The 22267-nt window shown below is 45.7% G+C and overlaps 1 protein-coding gene across 1 annotated transcript in view; it reads left to right on the top strand.

Annotated features, from left to right (window-relative positions):
• The window catches only part of SNX29 (sorting nexin 29), a 575039-nt gene that overhangs the window by 289004 nt on the left and 263768 nt on the right, over nt 1-22267 (top strand). The window contains exon 15 of the mRNA XM_030797722.1: nt 4296-4402. Coding sequence (XP_030653582.1) covers nt 4296-4402 — 107 coding nt within the window. The remainder of the gene's footprint in view (nt 1-4295; nt 4403-22267) is intronic.

Here is a 22267-nt window from a genome sequence, read left to right as displayed (position 1 = left end):
AAGTACATAGAAAAGTCATTGGTTCTCTTACCTTTGTTACAAGAGACAGGAGGCCTCTGGCTGTCACCGTCTGCCACTTCCCACCCTTCAGAAGCCCCTCTTGGAAGCTTTTCCACTCATGCTTTGGGTTGTCGCCTCCATATCTCTGATCAACACGCCTGTTGCCACTTTTTTGTTTTTCAGTTGTTGGAATTACTTCTCATTGTGGAAGAGGAAGGGTAACTGTCTTTGACTGCTCCACCTCCAGAAAACACACATAACACGCAGCTCCCCATCCTCTGGCACAGTGGTATCATCATTTTGGTTAGATCGGTATTCAGTGATTACATTATTATAACTGGAAATGCTGTCCACAGCTGTGAGGTGCATGATTGTTTTTCCTGCACAATCTCTTGATTTCTCTGGTGTTAATACTTAATTCAACTCCAAGTTTGTCCTCAGTGTGTAAATCCCCCTGGTACATTCAGGCACTTTAGGCTGCCTCCCACTTGCACCCAAGGCAGTCTCTCCCAGTGCCTTCTGGCCTACTCTAGCCAGAAGCCTGCTGCTTGTGGGCCCACACTCTCCAACTCACTTTTTTTCTTAACGGCTTTCTTGAGATATAATGCACATAACATACAGTTCACCCTTTGAGAGTGCATAATTTGAGTGGTGTTTTTTTTTTTTTCGTTTGTTTTTGAGATGGAGTTTTCCTCTTGTTGCTCAGGCTGGAGTGCAGTGGTTGGATCTCGGCTCACTGCAACCTCTGCTTCCCGGGTTCAAGTGATTCTCATGCCTCAGCCTCCCGAGTAGTTGGGGTTACAGGCGCACACCACCATGCCCGGCTAATTTTTGTATTTTTAGTAGAGATGGGGTTTCACCATGTTGGCCAGGCTGGTCTCGAATGCTTGACCTCAGGTGATCTGCCCACCTCAACCTCCCAGTGTGCTGGGATTACAGGCGCGAGCCACCACGCCCGACCCTCAGTGGTTTTTATATTCACAAATTGTGCAACGATCGCCACTCTCTAATTACAGAACATTTTTGTCATGCTCCAAAGAAACCTCATACCCTTTAGCAGTCGGTCTTCATCCCTCCTTCCCCCAGACCCTGGCAACTTAAGACCTTCCCTGGACATTTCGTGTTCTTGGGCTCGGGTAATCTGCAGCCTTTTGGATCTGGCTTCTTTCCCCTGGCTGAATGCTCTCACGGTCTATCCATGTTGCACTGTGAGTCGGCTGTTCATTCCTCTCATGGCTGAATAGTACTCCCCTGCATGACTAGACCGCATCTTGTTGACTTACCAGATGATAGCCATTTGGGTTGTTTATGCTTTTTTGTTACTATGAAATATTCTCTGGCTCACTTTTGTGTTTGATACCCTATATCTTGAGATCTATGTATTAACGATTGCTAGAATTCTTCCCTTCTCTAGGTGCGGGGTAAAGTTTCTGCAGGGTCACATGTCTGAAAATGCCTTTATCCTGCCTGTCACGTGACTTGCCTGGGTATATAAGGCCCAAAATAATTTTTCTTCAGAATGTTGAAGATGTTTCTTCATTGTTTTCTAGATTTCCATGTTGCTGTTGAGAAATCCTATGCCATTTCTAGTTTTTATCCTTTGTAAAAATTCTTCTTCCACTTCAAAGTTGGTAGCCTCTCTTCTCTGTGCCCTGTGTTCTGAAGTCTGTGAATGAGGCTTGCTTTTGTCCATTTTGCTGGACATTCATTGAACTCTCCCATCCTGCCCCTCGTGTCTGTTGGCTCTGAATTATATCTTTGATTTCCTCGTCTGTGTGTTATCTTTTTCTCCTTTCTTGATCTCTTCTCATTTGGACTTGTAGTTCTCTATTCCCCCCCTCTTTTTTCTTTTTGAGACAGGGTCTTGCTCTGTGGCCCAGGATGAAGTGCAGTGATGCCGTCTTAGTTCACTGCAACCTCTGCCTCCCAGGCTCACGCGATCCTCCCACTTCAGCCTCCTGAGTACCTGGGACTACAGGCATGTGGCACCACACCGCACTAATTTTTGTGGTCTTTGCAGAGGTGGGGCTTCGCCATGTTGCCCAGGCTTGTATTCCATTTTGTTATTCATTGCTTCTATTTTCTGGAAATTTTGCTACCCTTTCCCTTACTGTCCCTGTTCTATTTTTGCTGTTATATAGTTTCACTCTGTAAAAGGGCTTTTGTGTGCTTTGTGTTTTTCTTTTTCTCCTTTTTAAATATCTCCCTATTCTTATTTCATGACTACACTGTCTCCTCCTCTCTCTCTGGAAATATTACCCACAGTTTGCTTTTGAAGTGTTTTCCCTAAATAGTCTCTCTTTCCTGCAAGTTGCTTTTCTCTGTTTATTCCTGTCTCAGTCTTTCATCTTAGGTGCTTTTCTCAAATGGGGTGTGATTTCTAGACGTCTACTCAGGTGTTGGAGTGGGGTTAGAAATTGATCTGAAGCTCCGTGAACATTGACTTTGGGCCTGTTGGGGGTGATCTGGCTGTGCCATTCCACTGGAGAACTGCTCCTGGTCTCCAAGGTTTTTTAGATTCCTGGGAGAATACGTTTCCATTCCTTGGCTTAGAGGCAAATGCTGTCTGCCTGCTGTTCTGGGAATGAGTGGGGCTGGGGAGAGGGAAGAAGAATGGGAGAAACTTAGAAGTTCACTGTGTGGAACTTTTCTCTCTCCATTAAAAAAATAGAATACCCCAACCTCAACTCAGTCCAGACTTACCACATTTTCGCCGGAGAATAAACATGTATATTCTGCTAATCGCTTCTTAAACAGTGTGGCCCGAGGAGGCTTAGCCACCTTGCTTAGTTGCTTCAGTTTTGACTCCTGGTTTGGCTCAGCCTTCCTGACTTTCACCTTCTCCCTGAAGGCTACCCCTTATCACTGGGGGGCTGGTCTCAGATCGTTGTTTAGCCTCACTGCCCCTCCATACAGCTGATAGAGCATCCGAGGGGTTTCTTGTCCCAGAACACACAGGAAACTGATCCTGCATCGTTGATGCTTGTTTTGAGGCCTGAGGCTAATCCACGTTCTTAAATATGCTGTGGATGTTTTTCTTTGCCGTTGATGTGGGAGGTCTTCCCTGTTCTTGTTTACTGCTTTTCTTGGAACTATCTGGTTCATTCCCAGTTCTTCTTTATTTGCTCTTCCCTACAGAGTCGGCATATATGGGCATATGCGTAATCATGGAAACACTACTCGGAGCCGTCTGTGTGCATGCTTGCTCTGACCTGGGAGCCAGTCTCTTTAATATGTCTTTTGCATTGACGTTCTGTGTTGGTTTTCGAGTTTTTCTAGAGGTTTTCTTGCTGTCATCCTAAGTATGGTTTATAAATGCCAATCCTTGGTTTTACACATACTCTGACCCCCGTTAGTGCTCCATAGCTGGCTGTCAGCAGGACCTACCTCACTGGATCACTTTTTTGTTGTAGAAAAAGAAACTTGGCAAATATAAAAGATGTAAGTGGACTGAATGCAGTGACTGACACCTGTAATCTTAGCACTTTGGGAAGCTGAGGAGGGAGGATCACTTGAGACCAGGAGTTCGAGACCAGCCTGGTCAACATAGTGAGACCTTGTCTCTACAAAAACTAAAAAAAAAACAGAAAAAGAACTATCCTGGTGCAGCAGGGGTATGCCTACAGTCCCAGTGACTCAGGCGGATGAGGCAGGAGGATTGTTTGAGCCCAGGAGTTTGAGGCTATAGTGAGCTGTATGATTGATTGTGCCACTGTACTCCAGCCTGGGTGACAGAGGATACCCCATCTCAAAAAAACAAAACAGACAAAACAAAACCTCTAGCCCTCCAAAAACCCAGCAAATATAGGCTCTAATGTCTTGCCAAACCTGCCAAAACATTGCCTGTTTTGTCCTGAAATGGAAAGTAGTGACAAGATTATTTCTTGACTACTGTGCTTCTATCTCATGACAGTTCTTGCATTTTAAAAATACAGCTTATCACTTTTTTTTTTAAGTGACAAAGTCTAGTTCTGTCACCTAGGCTGGATGACAGTGGCACAATCATAGCCCATGGCAGCCTGGACCTCCTGGGCTCAAGCGATCCTCTCACCTCAGCCTCCTGAGCAGCTGACACTACAGGCGCACACCACCATGCCTGGCCTTGTCACTCGTTTTATTGTACTTAGGTGAAAATGTCTCATTGTTGGAGTAGTTAGTAAGTGTGTGTGTGTGTTTTTCTTGAGAGGTTTTTCAATCTGAAGTCATCTGAGAAAGAAGAATTGTTTCTTTTTTTACTGGGAGAATAATTTTTGATACTGTTGAAATATTTATGACATGTCTCTTTTTCTCTAAAGTTGTGCCAAATCTTTGGAGTGTTGATGGAGAAGTTACAGTAACTGAGCAGAAGCCGGGAGAAATTGCTGAAGAACTTGCAAGCTCCTACGAAAGAAAGCTCATCGAGGTAAGGCCGGTGGATTCTGTGTGTCTTTGTTTCTGATGTTGGCTGTGTTGGAGACTTTCCAGGATAAGCCCAGCCTGTTCTAAAGACACGTTAGCAAAACAACCAAGCAATTCCTCAGCCCCACAAAGCAAAACAAGACCAAATCAGTGTGCTTTATAAAGAGAAGTATGAGCTGATCTTTTGAAAAATATCACTTAATTACTGGAAATTTCTGGCACTTATGATAAGGAAATAAGAGAAAACATATATATGTAACATTAAAAATAAAACAATTGTAAGATTCGGAGATGAAAACAGGAGAGAATATCTCATGCACTTTTGTGCTGTTAAATGTGAAAATATGGATGAGGTGAACTATTTTTCAGAAGAACATTCATTATCAGAATTAATTGAAGATGAGGCAAACTGGTCGAAGGGACCCCCTCACCCTCAAAAGAAAAGAAAAAAAAGAAAAACCAAAACACTTTGGAATAAAGTTGTACAAATAACTGAAGAACTGCTTCCTTAGAAGATAGCAAGCCTAGAGGGTTTCATGGTGATTCTAGGAAACTCTTCAAGGTAATACACAAAGAGCCCTTTGCTATTTATATTTCCTGAGAGAGTTTTTTTTACGTCTCTATCTTGGTTCAGGTATGCATTACTGTGATATAAAAAAATCCTGACAAAGATAGCATAAAAAAGAAAACTATCAAATAGAATCATTTGTGTATAAGATGTACAAAAATTCTAGAAAGTCATTACTCAAATTCAGTTGCATATTGAAAGAGCAGTGCACATAAAACATAGGGTTTATTTAGGATTGCAAGGATGGCTGCATGTTAGGAAATTCATCCATGTAAGTCATCTCATTAGTAGCCTCAAAGAGAAAAACCAGATAATTATCTTGGTAGGTAATGAAAAATCATTTTATAACCTTATTGATACCTGATTTAAAAAAAGGTAATTCTTGAATATGATAAAGAGGTTTTTCAAAAACCATCAATTTATTACCATATTCAATGGTAAAGTTGAGAAGCTATGTTTTTGATGAGGTGTGTACATGTTGTAATGGTCCCTTGGTGGTAGTGTTGGAAGTCATGTCTGTATGTTCATACATACACATACTAAGTATACAAGCAAACTTTCTGTTCTTTCTAAATCTTCTACAGTGGGTTTTATTTTGATAATCAAGAAAACAGTCACTCGTTGCTGCGGAGACATGCCTGAGCTTGGGTGGGTTTCAGAGGCCCAGGGCCTTGGAGGGGGTCCCCTTAAGTTCGTTGCTGGTTCAGGCTGCCATTCTTACCATCTGTTTTGTCTGGTCTCTAAAGTGCCTCTAAAGAAGGAAGGTGGCTTTAGAAACATCTTGCATTCTAACTCACGTGAGCGCAAGGGAAGGCAAGCTGAGGCCTTAACCCACAGGCTGGTGGGGATGAGTCAAGAGCCAGGCTGGGGAGGCCTGGGGACAGGGCACTCCTGTGTGCTCTCTGCCCACTGCTGTGCCCTTCCTTGGGAGCTCCCTCAGTGGGGCCGTGAGACTCAGACTTAGCTGGTGGCAGTGTCAGGGTTCTGGGCCATGAGTCTGTGCCTGGAAGGCCCAAGTGGAGAGGGAAGCAGGGCCCCAATCTCAGGATTGGGACGACTTGTGTGTATTTCTTTCCCACAGTGGACTCTGAGCCCCTGAAAGGTAGGACTGTGTCTTTGCCACCTCTGTACATTCCACAGCCACTTATTGGCAAATGGTAGATGCTGTGTAACTCTTGAATTTTTAAGTTCTCCTGGGTTGGGGATGTCTGGATTTACTGAATGAATGAATGAAGGCCTGATGAGCTAGAGAGGGTGAAAGCATTCTCAGAATGAAAGTGCAGGATGAAAGGTTCTGTTCCTCTGGGGGAACAAGGGTGCTGTGGTGAGGACTCCATCAGACCAGTGCAGCTCAGCGAGGGTGCCTACTTCGCAGGGTCCACAAAGGCATTGAGTGCTGGGTCCAGGCAGTGCTCTGCATGGAGATTCTCCACCTGTGGGGCTGCTGGGCAGCGTGTAGGGGTGGGGTGGGGGTGCAAGAAGACAGTGATTGGGTGTTTGACCCTCTGAGCCAAGTGCCACTAGTTCATTCGTGGGCCGGGTGGTTGGATGGTTTATTTCAGTGTTTATGAAATGCCTGCTTTCTGCATCAGAAACAGTAAGAACAGAGGCTAGTACAAGGAAAGCATTGGCAGGAACTGAAAGGAGACTTACGGGTCGGGAACAGAGTGGATGAGGGGAGAAAGGTGGTGCTGTGGCTGTGTCCTGGCTGTGTCAGCACCCACTTGGCTTTGATCATGTGAAAGTCTCATCCCCCACTGTGCTGACCTCAGCTGGGATGTGTGGAGCGGATCAGGTCATGTGGGGAGTTACTGCAGGGTCCACCTGCCTGGCTGTTCTGGCCAGCTGTGAGAGGGTGAGTGTGGAACCACCAAACGGGAGGGCTCAAGATTCAGGCCTGAAGGTTTGTCTTACCGGCCTCAAGCTTCCTTTCTTTTCCTTCTAGTTTCTTTTATCCCGGGAGCAGTAGAGGTGCTGGCTGTAGTCAACGAGCTGAGAGAAGTGTGAGGCTGAAGCAGACATGTCCTCAAGCGGCATTTACTACACCGGATTGATGTTTCCTTCTTTTTTGGTTGCAAAGACAGGTTCTGCCCGTGATCTTTCATCTGTCAATAGCATTAGCATTTCATTACACCAGCACTTTTGCTGTTAATCAAGACCCTCAGAACGTTCTTTGTGATGCTTCTGTCATTCTATTAATGGGTTGATTTTTACCAAGATAGTTGTAAACACTTGTTAGAGTAATGAAAGAATGTGAGGGGAAAAGTTGATACAGTTTCTTTCCATGTCAGAAGGGCAAAGGAAGAAGAAGAAACGTTGTATTTAGTTAGTTATTTATGGAGACGGGGTCTCAGTCTGCCACCTAGGCTGGAGTGCAGTGGTACAGCCTTGGCTCACTGCAGCCTCAACCTCCCGGGCTCAACGGATCTTCCCACCTCAGCCTCCCAAGTAGCTGAGACTACAGGCATGTGCCACTATGCCCAGCTAATTTTTTAAAATTTATTTTTTCTAGAGATGGGATCTTGCTATGCTGCCTAAGTTGGTCTCAAACTTGTGACCTCCAACAATACTCTCGCCTCGGCCTCTCAAAGTGCTGGGATCACAAGTGTATGCCATCATGCCCAGTCCATCTCATTTTAGATAATAAGGATATTTGGAACACCTTAAACATGGTGATTCATCCCAGTGCGAAGGGAGTTTCTGAGAATTTTTTTATCTAGGTGTCTTTGAGAGCATGAAAGCCAACTTATCTATCTGCACATACACACTACACATTTGTGCTTGGTGACCTGGAATCCAGTGTCCTGGACAGCACAGAACCTAAAGTCAGTGCCATAAAGCCCTCTTTAAATGGCTGGTGAGCCTCTTGCGCCAAGGACTGGAGGTATAAAAATTGTTCCTGACACCCTGTGATTGTTAACTTAGGAAAACAAAGAGGACAGGAGAATTCTGGCAGGTATACATTAATCTGACAAGGGTAAAAACACTAGTAATATTACAGCCCCTATAATACTAGCAGCAGCTGTCAGGTGAGTACTGTTAGATCCAGGCACTGTTCTGGGGTTTTTATGTAGATGAACGTATGTGATCCTGAGAAGAGTTCTTTGAGGAGGATACTCTTGCTGTCTCCAGTTCACAGACAAAGCTTTGGAAAGTTAGTAACTTTCCCAAGAGTCCTTAGCTGCTAAGAAGCAGAGCTGGGGCTGGGCGTGGTGGCTCAAACCTGTAATCCCAGCACTTTGAGAGAATGAGGTGGGTGGATTACTTCAGACTAGGAGTTCGAGAGTAGCCCGGTCAACGTGGGGAAACTGTGTCTGCCAGATAGAATCTGTTTCCATTCTCAAAAATTAGCCAGACATGGCGGCATACGCTTACAGTCCCAGCTACTTGAGAGGCTGAGGCAGAGAATCACTTGAACCCGAGAGGCGGAAGTTGCAGTGAGCTGGGATCACGGTTCTGCACTCCAACCTGGGCGACAGAGTGGGACTCCATCTCAAAAAAAAAAAAAAAAAAAAAAAAGAAAAAAAAAATGCAGAGCTGGATTTGAATCCCCACAGTTGAGCACCAGAGTGCAAACCCACAACTCTCTGCCGTGCTTTGGAAGGCTGAGCTTATTGAAGAAGAAGAAAAAGGTTAACTTGACGGAAGAGACAATCACTAGCGATGTTCAAGAGAATGAATGTCAGAACACAATGGGGAGAACTAGTGGTAGATAACAGAAACTGCAGCAATATCAGCCATTGAGATGGCGCTGGTGGTGGGGATGTCACAAACCCTTTGTTACTGGAGAAGAAAGGGGAAAAGCACATCTTGTCTGTGCCGAGGATTACCTGCTTCCAAAGTGACTTGTAACGGAGCAGCAGAGTGAGAGTTCCTCGAGGGCAGTGCGGACATTGTCTTTTAAATTGTATCTTCATTGCCCAAGCCATCTCCAGCATATAGTAGGAGAAACATCACATTGAATAGAAGGCCAGCCTGTTGAGTGGCTTCAGTCGTCTTGTGTAATGCTTAAAGAATGATAAATGTGAGTCCTAGAACCTCAGATTGGGAGTGAATTGTCTAAGGCATCACAATTAAGTCTTTTGTTTTTTGAGATGGACTTTTGCTCTTTTTGCCTGGGCTGGAGTGCAATGGCCTGATCTCAGCTCACTGCAACCTCCTCCTCCCAGATTCACGTGATTCTTCTGCCTCAGCCTCCTGAGTAGCTGGAATTACAGGCGCCCACCCCCATGCCTGGCCAATTTTTTGTATTTCTAGTAGAGACAGGGTTCCATCATGTTGGCCAGGCTGGTCTCGAATGTCTAACCTTAGGTGATCCACCTGCCCCGGCCACCCAAAGTGCTGGGATTACAGGCGTGAGCCACTGCACCCGGCCCACAGTTCAGTCTTAACTAGAGCTCAGAGCAACCTGGTAGAAAGGATTAGATAGCTAATAAGAGCACATGGGTTCTGTAGAGGAGGCACACTTTCCTCTGGCCCTCAATGTTAGCAGGAGGCATAGCTTGGAGAGCCTGGGGAGGCCATTGAGTAATAGATGGTGCCAACTCAGTTCGTGCACATGCGTTGAGCGCCTTCTCAGTGTCCAGCCCTTAACTTCGTTTCTCCTCCCTTTGTGGCTTTTCCTACCCTGGGAGTAGCAGTTTTGATGGTTGTAGGAGATGAGCCAAGGAAGTCATGAGGTTGAAACAGAGACATCCCTGAAATGGCATTCACTACCCTAGACGGAGTTTTTTTTTCTTTTTCTTTTTCTTTTTTGAGACATAATGTCACTCTGTCGCCAGGCTGGAGTGCAGTGGCATGATCTTGGCTCACTGCAACCTCCACCTCCCGGGTTCAAGCGATTCTTCTGTCTCAGCCTCCTGAGTAGCTGGGACTATAGGCACGCATCACCATGCTCAGCTAATTTTTGTATTTTTAGTAGAGATGAGGGTTTCACCATGTGGGTCAGGATGGTCTCGATCTCTTGACATCGTGATCCACCCACCTCAGCCTCCCCAAGGGCTGGGATTACAGGCGTGAGCCACTTGCAGAGCGACTTCAGTTGCAAAGTCATTGGTGTTTCATCTGTGAGTTGCGTTAGCTCTTCCTCATGCCAAGAGTCGTCCTCAGTTACAAAGATGAATGGGACACAGTGCCTGTGTTTAGGGAGCTTGTATTCTTGTGGGTGAGGCAGACATGCCTGTTCTGATTGTCAGGACAGATAATTGAAGGCAGAGGTAGGGTTATACCCACAGGCCTGGAGCTGTGTCTTTGACGGCAGTTCTGCAGAGGTCGGCACCTAACCACAGCTTCTTTAGATAATTCCTCCCCACTTCTTAGGGACTGTTAGTGGTGATGCTCAGAATTTCTTCTGTAAACTTCCCCATCCTTCCTGAAATTCTAAGATATCAGAAGAGAAACAACCCAGGCTTTGAAGATAAGATATTGGACACATCCATGATTGATCTCTTCTGAGACTCTTGCTTCTTTACCTCTTTTAAGTACATTTCCTTTGGTTTGGACTCATCTTCAGAGATGTTCTATTCTTTTTTAGCAGTTGTCTTCACAACAATGTGACGTGTTGGCGACATTGCGGACTTTGGGCCTTCATCACTTTGTCGCTGCCCTCTGCAGCTTGGTGACTTGGAAAGCACATGTATCGCATGTCAGACTGAGTTCAGATTTGCCACTTACTGCCGTGTGTTCCTGGGCACGCCCCCTAACCTCTCTAAGCCTCAAGTTCTCTGTTAGTGAAATGCAGCCAGTCATACCTGTGAGTGGGTTTGTTTTGGGAATGACACATAAGAACCCAGCTGAGTGCCTGCAGTAGACAGGAGGTATCTCTGTGCTTCCTCTTCTCGCCTCCATCCTGACTTCCTTTGGAGGGCTTCCCTCTCCACCATAGCGTGCTGTCTGGGTGGAACAGTAAGTCCAAGTGCTTTGCCCTGGTTTTGGTTCAGGGCTGGGTACATGACCTGAGCTAGGCCCTTGGGGGCTTTAACTCTGGAGTTGTATAAGAATGCAGCAATGCTTGGGAGGCCGTTTATTCAATAGCAGTTAACAATAAGCATTTATTCAGTAGACTAATAGCAATGAGTCTGATAAGACTCTGCTTGTTTTCTGTGTTGAACTTGCCAGAACTGCTTTGGTTTAGGTTCCTTTTCTTTTTTCTTTTTTTTTTTTTTTCTTGTTTTTTTGAGACAGAGTCTCATTCTGTCACCCAGGCTGGAGGGCAATGGCACAGTCTCAGCTCACTGCAACCTCTGCCTCCCAGGTTCAAGCAGTTCTCTTGCGTCAGCCTCCCGAGTAGCTGAGATTACAGATGCATGCCACCACACCCAGCGAATTTTTTATATTTTTAACAGAGATGGGGTTTCACCGTGTAGGCCAGGCTGGTCTCGAACTCCTGACCTCAGGTGATCCACCCGCCTCGGCCTCCCAAAGTGATGGGATGGATGATAGGCGTGAGCCACTGTGCCTGGCCTCAGTTACTTTTCTGAGCCTGATTTCCCCACTTTTCTGCCTGTTTATAGTGAATTCTATTGTAGCTTAGGTTAGAATCTGTTTTTTTTCCTTACCAGCGGCGCCCTCACTTACATAAAGCTTTGTATCCGTATGCAATCAGTAGATGCCGTTTCCCTTCGGTTCTGCTTCCACGCACTGTTTACCAGGGCTTAGCTCCCTCATGTTGTCTTTGGGCTCTCCCAGCCCTTGCTTGCTGGCACCATTTTCCAGCTGTTTGCCCCACTTGTGTATCTTCTGCTTCAGTATTGCCAGTCCATCCTCTGCAAACAGAACTTTACTCCCTTCCATATGGCAGGGCCAGCTAGCTGTTGATTGATTTTTAAAATTATAAGACATTTATTGTTTACTGTCTGAGTGTGGTTAGTCCCTGAATTTTTCTTGTGGGTAAAATAAATGGTGTATTAGCAACATTTGTTCTCATTATAATGGCAGAGTCGCTATTAATGGAAAAGTAAGCTTGAACATCAAGCTGGTAAAAAATACACTCATAATCACACGCTGTAGATAACTGTGAATGTGATCATCATTTTAATAAAGTGTAAAAATTCCGGAAGCAGCCAGGACCTTGGGAGCAGTTACACCACCAGTGCCTGCCTCATAAATTGGCACCAATGGGTTCCAACACTTCTCATGCGTGTCCAGCAGTCACTTTTGTATAAGAGCAGCATGAGCTTTTCAATAAAATACTGGATTTTTATAAGGACTCAGGATAAAAAAACTCTGAGCTGAGATCTACATTAAACCGATACTCAAAATGAAAGGTATGATGTGAGGTTTATTTATTTGTTTATTTTTTATTTTTTTTATGGAGTCTCACTCTGTTGCCCAGGCTGGTGTGCAGTGGTACGATCTCGGCTCACTACAACCTCCACCTCCTGGGTTCAAGTGATTCTCCTATTTCTCCCTCCACAGTAGCATGTGCTACCATGCTCAGCTAATTTTTGTATTTTTAGTAGAGACAGGGTTTCACCATATTGGCCAGGCTGGTCTCAAACTCCTGACCTCAAGTGATCCTCCCACCTCGGCCTCCCAAAGTGCTGGGATTACAGGTGTGAGCCACTATGCCTGTCCTGTTTTTTTTTTTTTTTTTAATCACATGAAGCTGAGTGGATTGAAACCAGGCTCTTACCTCATATAGTTTGATTACCAAGCAAAATGGAGTGTTTAAGTGCCTCCTATATATCAGTGAAAAAGGGTAAGAAGTTATAGTTTCTAGCAGGATAGGTGTAATTCCCACTGAAGTGTGAATGACTAGCAGGGCTAAACCTCCAAGGAGTTTTTTTTTTTTTTTTTCTTTTTTGAGATGGAGTTTCGCTGTATTGCCCAGGCTGAAGTGCAGTGGCATGACCCCAGCTCACTGCAAGCTGCGCCTCCCGGGTTCATGCCATTCTTCTGCCTCAGCCTCCCGAGTAGCTGGGAGTACAGGCGCCCACCACCACGCGTGGCTAATTTTTTTGTATTTTTAGTAGAGATGGGGTTTCACCGTGTAAGCCAGGATGGTCTCAATCTCCTGACCTCGTGATCCGCCCGCCTTGGCCTCCCAAATTGCTGGGATTACAGGTGTGAGCCATCGTGCCCAGCCCCAAGGAGTTCTTAAATTTTTTTTTTATGTAAAAGTTGAAACATATACAGAAATAAAAGTGTAATGAGCCTCTATGTACCCATCACCTGGCTGTAGCTGTTAGTACGTCTTGGCCAGTCTTGCTTCATCTGTATCCCGTCCCACTCCTCAAACCTCAGCCTCTCATGGTATTTTGAAGAAAATCCCAGATTCCATATTATTACATTCCTGAGTATTTCAGAATCTATCTTTAAAAGATAAGAGGTCTTTTAAAAACTCCACATTACTGCAATACCATAGTCGCACTTTAAAAAGCCTGTTAAAGGAGGCTCGTGCTAGTCCCATTGATTCTCAGGTTGGAGTATCAGGGAGAGGAGCGTCTTTAAGAAGGTCTTTTAGGGGGCCCCTGGCTCACTCTTTCTCCTCCCCAGCTTCCCGAACAAGGAACTGGAGCATCTCATTTATGCAAGATGGCTAAGCTCGGAGCTTTTCTGTCTCTTGGATGTGCCCTTTGCTTGGCTGTCTGCCTTGACTTCAGTTCACAACACACATAGTCATGTCAGCAGCACAGCTACACAGGCCCTGGGAAAGTGAGGGATTTGGAGATGAGGAGGTGTGACCACAGCCTGCAGGCTTCACCAGCGTATGGGTTTCCAGCCTCCAGCGTGGTCTCCCTTACAAATGGACTCCTTCCCTAATGAAGGTCTCTGAAGGAGGAGGAGGCAGGCTGTATCTCACAGGTGTCTCTTTCTGTTTTTCTATTATTATTATTTTTTTTACTGGTAAAAAGTAGGCAAAAGAGCATAAAGAACTTCCACATACTCATCACCCTACTTCAATAGTTATCAACTCTTGGCCAGTCTTGTTTCATCCACTTATCCTCCTGTTTCCCCAGCATCATGTAGTGTTTAGTAGGAAATCCAAAGCACAACATTGATTTCACCCCTAAGTAGTTAGGAATATATTGGTAGTAAACTACAATGACTCTCTTTTTAAAACAGAAAAAACTCTGTAGTATCATTATCACACCTAAAAGTTAGCAGTAATTCCTTGGTATTGTCAAATATCTGGTGAGTGTTCAAATTTGTAGTTTAAACAGGTGTTTGAATCAGGATCTCAGTAAAGTCCCCACCTCCTGATTGGTGATGGATCTCTTCAGTCTCTTTTAATCCATGTGTTCTGTCACCTGTGTCTCTCTGCCTCTCCCTTTCTTCTTTACCTGTCATTTATTAGTTGAAGAACCTGGGTTGTTGATCCTAGAGAATTTCTCCCACCAGAATTTTTTGAGGGTGTATTACATGTGTGGTACTCGGTGACCTGTTAGGTTTTTCATGACATTTTATGAAAAGCAGCTATAGCTATTGATGTCACAGCCTGAGCAATGTAGTGAGACCCTGTAAATACAAAAAAACATTTTTTTAACTAGCTGGGCACAGCAGCATGCCTGCGGTCCCAGCCACTCAGGAGGTTGAGGTGGGAAGATTGCTTGTGCCCAGAAGGTCAAGGCTGCAGTGAGCTATTGAAGTAGGAGGTGGTACTTGACTCCAGAGGTGGGACTCAGACACTGGACCAAACTGACTACTAGCTAAAACAGGACTGGGTGGAAGCAGCTTTCCATCAGACATGCCCGTGGGTGCCATGTCAGTTTACCATTATCATGGCAACATCCAGGAGTTACGGCCCCTTTCCATGGCAATGACCCAATGACTCAAAAGTTAATACTTCCTCTGTAGAAATTTCTCCATAAACGACCCCTTAATCTACACATAAGTAAAAGTACATACAAATGTGACTGCAAAACTGCCCTGAGCTGCCACCCTCTGTCTGCGGGGTCACCCTGCTCTGCAGAAGCAGTCCTGGAGCTGTAACTCCACTGGACCCGTGACACTGCCACTTCAGTAAAGCTGTTTTCTTCTACCTCCAGCTCGCTCTTGAATTCTTTCCTGGACAAAGCCAAGAATCCTTGCAGGCTAAGCCCTTCTTTGGGGGCTCATCTGTCCTGCATCACTATGATGGCGCCACTGCACTCCAGCCTAGGTAACAGAGCGAGATGTCTGGAAAAAAAAAAAGGTAATGAAGGTAATAGCAGTTAGTGCAAATTGAGGGGCTATTCTATTTTTAGGCACTGTGTTGATTGTATTACGTGGACTGTTTGATTCGTTGTTCGCTGCTTACCTACAGACGATGAAGCTGAGGCTTGGAAGGGTTAAGTCACCTGCCCGAGGTCATGGGGCTAGCATGGGTAGAAGCAAGATTTGACCCCCTTACTGACCCCAGAGTTGGTACTCTTCCCATCGCCCTGTGTGGCCTTCTCTGTACCTCACTAGAAACAGGAATCAGGCCTGCCTTGCCTACTAGGTCTAACTTTTAGTTCTAAGCAGAGCCAGGAAAATGAATGCAGTGACAAACATGCTGGCTATTAGCTTGTCAAGAGCTAGAATGATGGAAGAGATGAGGAGGGAGAATAGAAGCAGATTCTAGCTGGTGACACGGTTTCTGATGTGAGCACTTACTGGGTAAACAGCCGTGTTTGCTGCCTTGGATGGCAGGCCCCTTCTGATGCCTCTTGTGCTCACTGGATGTCCCCATCTGTTCTTGTGTGCTGGGGTTATCTTGTGTGCAGCAGGAGGAAAAGGGTCCACTACTGGCACTGTCTTCTTCTTAAGGGCTCTTCCTTCTTCCCTCCTGTCCCTTGGCCTCTCAGTTACTGTTTGCATTTGCCTGGGGCATGTTCAGGTGCAGGTCACAGTTGGGCCTCTGTGCAGGCATGCTTGCGCCCGCAGCCTTGTAGTGTTCATCTTTGCTGATCTTTTGATTTCTTTCACAGAACCTTGGATACCTCGTTTCCCATTTCCTGATGAGGTCACCACCCTCTCTGGTGGTGGCGCTGGGCCCTGATCTTTGCTGTTTCTCCACCCCATGTGTTCTGTTTCGCTTCCATTTCTGCTGAAGCCTCATTTCCGGTTGTGCCTCTGATCTGGAAGTCTGGAGTACTTGCGAATGAACAGATGAACTTCCTTAGAGAAACACTTGGAAAATGATCCAATACTCCTTTTTGGGCGATAGATAAAAATACTTGTAATTATAGTGGCTGGTTTTCAGCTTTTCAGACCCACACTATTTTGGGCCTGTTTTATATTTGCCTTCCTCTTTGAGGCGGAAAGTGGCTTCAAGAAGCCACTTCTGGGTCCCCAGAAGGAGTCGTGTGGCCTTGATGGAAGCGAGTGAAAGAGATGTAGTCCTGTCAAGGTTGGGCTCAGAGTTCAGTATACACCCGGTGAAGGGACAGGGCCGTCCCGAATGCTGCATGAGCTCAGCCTGTGGGCAACATCAAGGGCTTGTCACTGGCAGTGTGGAGCTGGAGAAATTGGGGATGTAGGGGGAGTGGAGAATGCTGAGACAGGGAGGAGGGAGGCACTTGTTGCATTTAATGCATGTAGACGGACAATGACAAACTACTCTGGGCCCAGTCTGCTTGGGCCATTTCTTTTTCTGCTTAAAACTCACCAGTGGCTCACGTTAGCGTTTAGGTTCCTGTAAAAGTAACATGTTCACATGTTAAAGTAAGCGTTTTTGCTATACTCTTGCCTTCCTCTTCAGTCGTGCTTCTTACCTTGCTCTGAGCATGTTTTCCTTTCTCAAATGCACGTGTTCTCACTGCAGACCTTTACATAGGCAGGTGTAAGGTCCCACTTGGAACCCTGTTCTTTTTTCATGAACCGTCTCCTGTCCATTTTCCCTGGCTGACTTCTGATCTTCCAGATCTCATCCTGGAAGCCTTCTCGAATCACCCCACTGCACTCTTGAAGACTGATTGAGTTTGCCCCAGGTGTCGTGCACGTCCTTTGTGTCACCTCTCCTAATCCTGCTAGTACGGTGTTGTGAATGTGCCCCACTTACCTGTGTTCATCCTTCATGACCTCTGGTACCTGGTTGATGCTTGTATCATTTAATAATTTTTTTGGTTGCAGAATAAAAAAAAAAACTTGGTTCAAGCTGTCCTTGACAAAGACTGTGTGATTTATCAAGGTCTGTCTCATTTTTCTTTTTGTAGACACATACGACAGATGCATTTCCTAGTCTCCTTTATGGGTAGCTTGGGACTGTGTGACTGGTTTTGGCCAGTGGGTTGAAAGTAGAGGTGATGAGTGTCATCCTAGACTGAGGCATAGGAGAGTGGGGATGAGTTTTCTTGGTTCTTGCTCCTCTGCCATGGCGATTCTGGAAGCTATGTGTTCCATGATGCATAGCTAGAAAATGACACTGACCTGGATCCCTGAGTCACTGCTTGGAGGAGAGTTGCTCTGTTGTGTTGCCGGATCCACTATAGACTTGTAAGATCAAGAATTGACTGGTATCTTTTCAGCTTGTTATTACCACTGAGTCGAGCCTGTTGTGGTAATCTCGAGGAAGGGAATCCTTTGGCCTAAGGAAAAGTCTGGCTTTAGCTGTGGCAAATGCTTGATACTTGAGCTGTGTTACTAGGCTCCTGTTTGTCTCTCTTCAGTGCTTTCCTCTTCCCTTTCTGGGTTGACATCATTTTTGGTAGGTGTTATTAGTCCATTGTCATGATGCTGATAAAGACATAACCAAGACCAGGAAGAAAAACAGGCTTAATGGACTCACAGTTCCACATGGCTGGGGAGACCTCACAGTCATGGCAGAAGGCAAGGAGGAGCAAGTCATGTCTAACATGGATGGTGGCAGCAAAGAGAAAGAGCCTTGTGCAGGGGAACTCCCCTTTAGACAACTATCAGGTCTCGTGAGACTTACTCACTGTCACGAGAACAGCACGGGAAAGAGCTGCCCCCATCATTCAGTTACCTCCCACTGGGTCCCTCCTACGACATGTGGGAATTGTGGGAGCTACAATTCAAGGTGAGATTTGGGTGGGGACACGGGCAAACCATATCAACAGGTTTTCCTCCTCAGGGTCACAGATGGCTGTGATCACCCCTGGGCACACAGTTTTTCTTCCAGGTTTACATTCATAGGAAAAAGCAAGAGTCTGTCTCTATTCCTGTCAAAAACCTTACGTTTACTCTGTAGAGTCAACTTAGGTTCCATTCTCCCTTTTCAGCTGATTACAGGATCTGGCTGGTGCTAAGACAGGGAAGAGCTCCACTGAGACATGGAGAAGGGAGATTGGGGAGAGGGATGGATCCCCAGATCAAAACTGGGACTGTTGCTAGGGGAAGCGGATGCCATGGTGGCAGAAAACCAAGGTTCACTTCAATGCTCAGTGCATGAATGAATGGATGAGTGAGTGAAGAGTGAGTGAGAGCCAGATCAGTGGGTATATTGAAGAATCAGCCCTCTCCCTTGCCATGGGGGGCTTGCAGCCTACTAGTAGAGTTAGCGTCATAAAACAGTAATTTTTAGCAGCAAGCAATCAGTGAATCAAAAGAAGAGGGAAATTGGCGCTGTCAGATCTGCTGGTGGAGGGGTTGTGGTTTGGGGTGTGTTAGAGAAGATAGTGCAGAAATGTTTATTTCGTAGCTGGGCTTTGCAGGTAGAATAGGACGTTGCCAGCGAGACAGGGTGGGGAAGGGCAGTCCAGATGGCAGGAACAGCAGGTGCGAAGGTTTGGCCACCTGGGCATGTCAGGTGGCAACTGACTGATAGACCATAGAGTGAGACAGAGGCAAGACGCCTCCGTAGTTCCTTTTTTAGCGCTGTTTGTCATTCCTACTAGAGAGAGTCTTTTAGGTTTCAGATGCTACAATTAATGTTTCTTTTTCAGAAAGTGGTTGGATTGGAAAGTTCTCCCTTTTCCTCGTCTTTTTCTCTGTCTTGATTCTCCCTAACACAGGTGCATGTGGAGAGCTGCACCTTCCTCCCGTGGCCGCTCTTGGCCTTTGGATAGGAATTTCCTCCTAAGTTCCCAGCAGTCATTTCAGACCCGTTGAGGAAGATAGAGTTTTGTCAGGTCAGTGGTGCTGAGAGGCTTCTGTTTCTTAAAGGTGCTCTTCTAGTTGACTGTAAGGGGCACCACCAAAAGACTTTCAGCTTGAATAGCTTGTAGCAGTTTGGCTTGGAAGACATCTTGTAAAAAGCATTGCCTCCAGCTGCCCCATCATTTTAGAAACATCCCCCGATATGTAATAGTGAGACTCAGGACTTTGCTTCTAATAGTGTGATATTCTTGTTTGTTTTATTTTAAGGATCTAAAACCTTCTGTGCCCTCCTTGTTCTCTTCCCCTGTGAGGCTGATACAGGGCACAGTGGCTCTAGTGTCAGTTAAGCTTGTAAGGATCAGAGGTTTTACTAACCTTGTTTAAGCTCTTATGTAAGAATTGTTGCTAATATCCGGCTGAGGAACTTTCTTATGTGGACTAAATCAAAATTTTCACCAGAGTAGTTCACTCTTATTAATGAATGAATAATGAATAGACAGATTATTTAAATCCAAATTAATATCATTGACACCATTTAATAAGCATGTACTATGTGTCAAACACTGGGCAGGGGCATCATATACATCTTTTTATTATTATACATATATTATCAAAGAGATGGAGTCTTGCTATGTTAGCCAGGCCAGTCTTCAACTCCTGGCCTCAAGTGATCCGCCCACCTTGGCCTCCCAAAGTGCTGGGGTTATAGGTGTGAGCCACCATGCCTGACCCCATTATATGCATCATGTCATTTAATCTTCACGACAACCCTGCAAGGTAGGCGATGGTGGATACTGAGGCTCAGAAGGGTTGAGTAGAATATCCCGAGTTGCATAGTCAGCAAGTGGCAGAGCTGCCATTTGGAGCCAGTTCTGATAACAGCAGTGACTGCGATCCTGCTTTCCTGCTGTTCAGACAGTGTCTTCGTTTCCGAAGATTAGCCGGCCCGCGGTAGAGGTTGAGCTCATCGTTTCTGTTTCCTGACACATTTTATGACTGTCTTCTGGTGGAAGACTTTTCTAAAGCCTGAAAGAGACTTGAAATTGGACTTGGAATGACTTTTAGGTTTTGTAGCTTCTCCTGATTCATTACAGTGCAAATTAACTAAATGAATTATTTAGCTCAACTAATATCGTGCTTTGATCCAATAGCTTGATAGAACATATTGAACATTTTTTATTTAATCCACTTTGGGGAAATATTTGAATGGAGTAAAAAAATAAAGTACCAAGAATCTTTTTTATCAATGAATTTTGAGCCATTCTGTTCTTTTGGAAAGCTGCAGATATCTTTCTCAGTGATTGTTAAAATTCTTATCAGGCTGGCAAGCTTGCATTCATTCAGTGCTTATACGGTGCCAGGTATATGCCTAAGCACTGTATTTATCTCATGTGATCCTTATAACCACTCTGTGTGGTGCTATTACTCTCATCCCTGCTATACAGAGGAGGAAACTGAGGTGTGGTGAGCTTACTGATGGTCAGGGTCACGTAGGTGCTCAGATTCCAGACCTGAAGCTCACAGCCACTCTCTGGGGAGGAGAACTTTGAATCCAAACACCAGGAGATGACGGTCTGTCCCCACTGTTGGTCAGAATGTGAGAATCAAAATCCTAGCTCTAGGCTCATGCCTGGCCCTGTCACCTGACCTCTGTGAGCCTCAGATGTCTGCATCTATGGCCTGGGAATCATCATTTCTAATGTGTAGCGTTTATAGATCAAGTAGGGAATTGTATGCATGGCCTCCTGTCACCCGTCATCTCTTGGGTGGGGTGCCTGCTATGATAGGGAACCCTCTTGTCTCATTTGCCTGTTTTGGGTACAGACAGTGTCACTCTTAGTGGAATAGCCTTCAGCCCTGTCATGCACAGGGTAGCTGGACGTCTTCTCTCGTTCCTCCCTCCTCCAGTGGGCTGAGAATGGCCCGGCATGCTTACTCAGGGAGAATGAGTCTTCTTGGTTTCTAAAGACTCACGCCATCTACTCCCAGGCCTGGGAAGTCCGTAGTCACCTGCCTCCCTCCACTGTCTGTCTGTAGCGTTCTGGGTGGCTGTGGGCTCATGCTGCTGCCATCATGGTTCCCTGCTAGCTGGTCCCGCCTCCCTGCCCTTTGCCTATGTTCAGCGGGGAGCACAGTTCCTCTCTGGGTAGGTTCAGGTCCTTTCAGTAACAGCCCAGACCTGCCTATGTCCCCAGGCTGGCTCCTTGCCTCCCTACTGGCTGTCTGTCACTTGGCTGAGGACTAGAGCTGCCCTGCACCTCTCTGGGCCTTTGTGTCCAGGCCTAATGCAGCTGGAGCTATCGGGAAGAGATGACTGTCCCTTCTTGTATTGGCCTGTTTTCATGCTGCTGATAAAGACATACCCGAGACTGGGTAATTTATTAAAAAAAAAACAAACAAATGAAAAAAGGCTTCATGGACTCACAGTTTTATGTGGCTGGGGAGGCCTCGGAATCATGGCAGAAGGTGAAAGGCACGTCTTACATGGTGTCAGGCAAAGAGAATGAGAACCAAGTGAAAGAGGTTTCCCCCTATAAAACCATCAGATCTCGTGAGACTTATTCTCTAGCACAAGAACAGTATGGTGTAAACTGCCCCAGTGATTCAATTATCAATGCCCGCCGCCGCCCCCCTCCCCCGCCCCACCCTCGGTTCTTCCCACAACACATGGGAATTATTGGAGCGACAAGTCAAGATGAGATTTGGGTGGGGACACAGCCAGACCATATGACTTCCCATGTCCTTGCTTCTCCACTTCTACTAGTCCCAGGGTTGACTTTCCTAGGATGACAGGCAGTGGGGTCACCGGTTCCTTTAAGGATACGCACACCCTGCCATGGGGCAGTGAAGCCAGCCTCCTAGGAGAAGTTGCCAGAATCCCTGAACATTCCTTCTCTTCCTACCAACCCAAGGACTTTTTCTTGCCAAGTCGCCCACCAGTTTCTTAGTTTTGTTTTTGAGAAAACAACTTTCACAACTTCCTTTGTGGCTAATTTTTTCCCATCAGTATCCTGCTTTTTCTGCAGCTTCCGTTGACGAAGGTACATTTTACCTCTGGAACCGGTGCAGCAGAGAGCTGAATATACCCTGTTTCCTTGGGCTTCCTTGGAGTGACTCACAGGTTCCATTTTCAGTACCGAAAACTCAGCTTTGCCAGGGCAAACTCTCAGCAACTCTTTTACGGTGACAAGTACTTTAGAAAAGTTTCAATTCACTTATTTCTCTGGGTCACACAGGCAACTCATTGCCTTGCTTTAAGCAAAGACTGTTTCTTTAGCAAAGGATATTGGAATTGGGTTCCTTTTTTTTCCCCTCACTCCCTTCAAGTAGATTTTTTTT

The sequence above is a fragment of the Nomascus leucogenys genome, chromosome 18 (assembly GCF_006542625.1).
Source record: "Nomascus leucogenys isolate Asia chromosome 18, Asia_NLE_v1, whole genome shotgun sequence".
Lineage (NCBI taxonomy): Eukaryota > Metazoa > Chordata > Mammalia > Primates > Hylobatidae > Nomascus > Nomascus leucogenys.
This window is presented reverse-complemented; position numbering and strand designations above follow the sequence as displayed.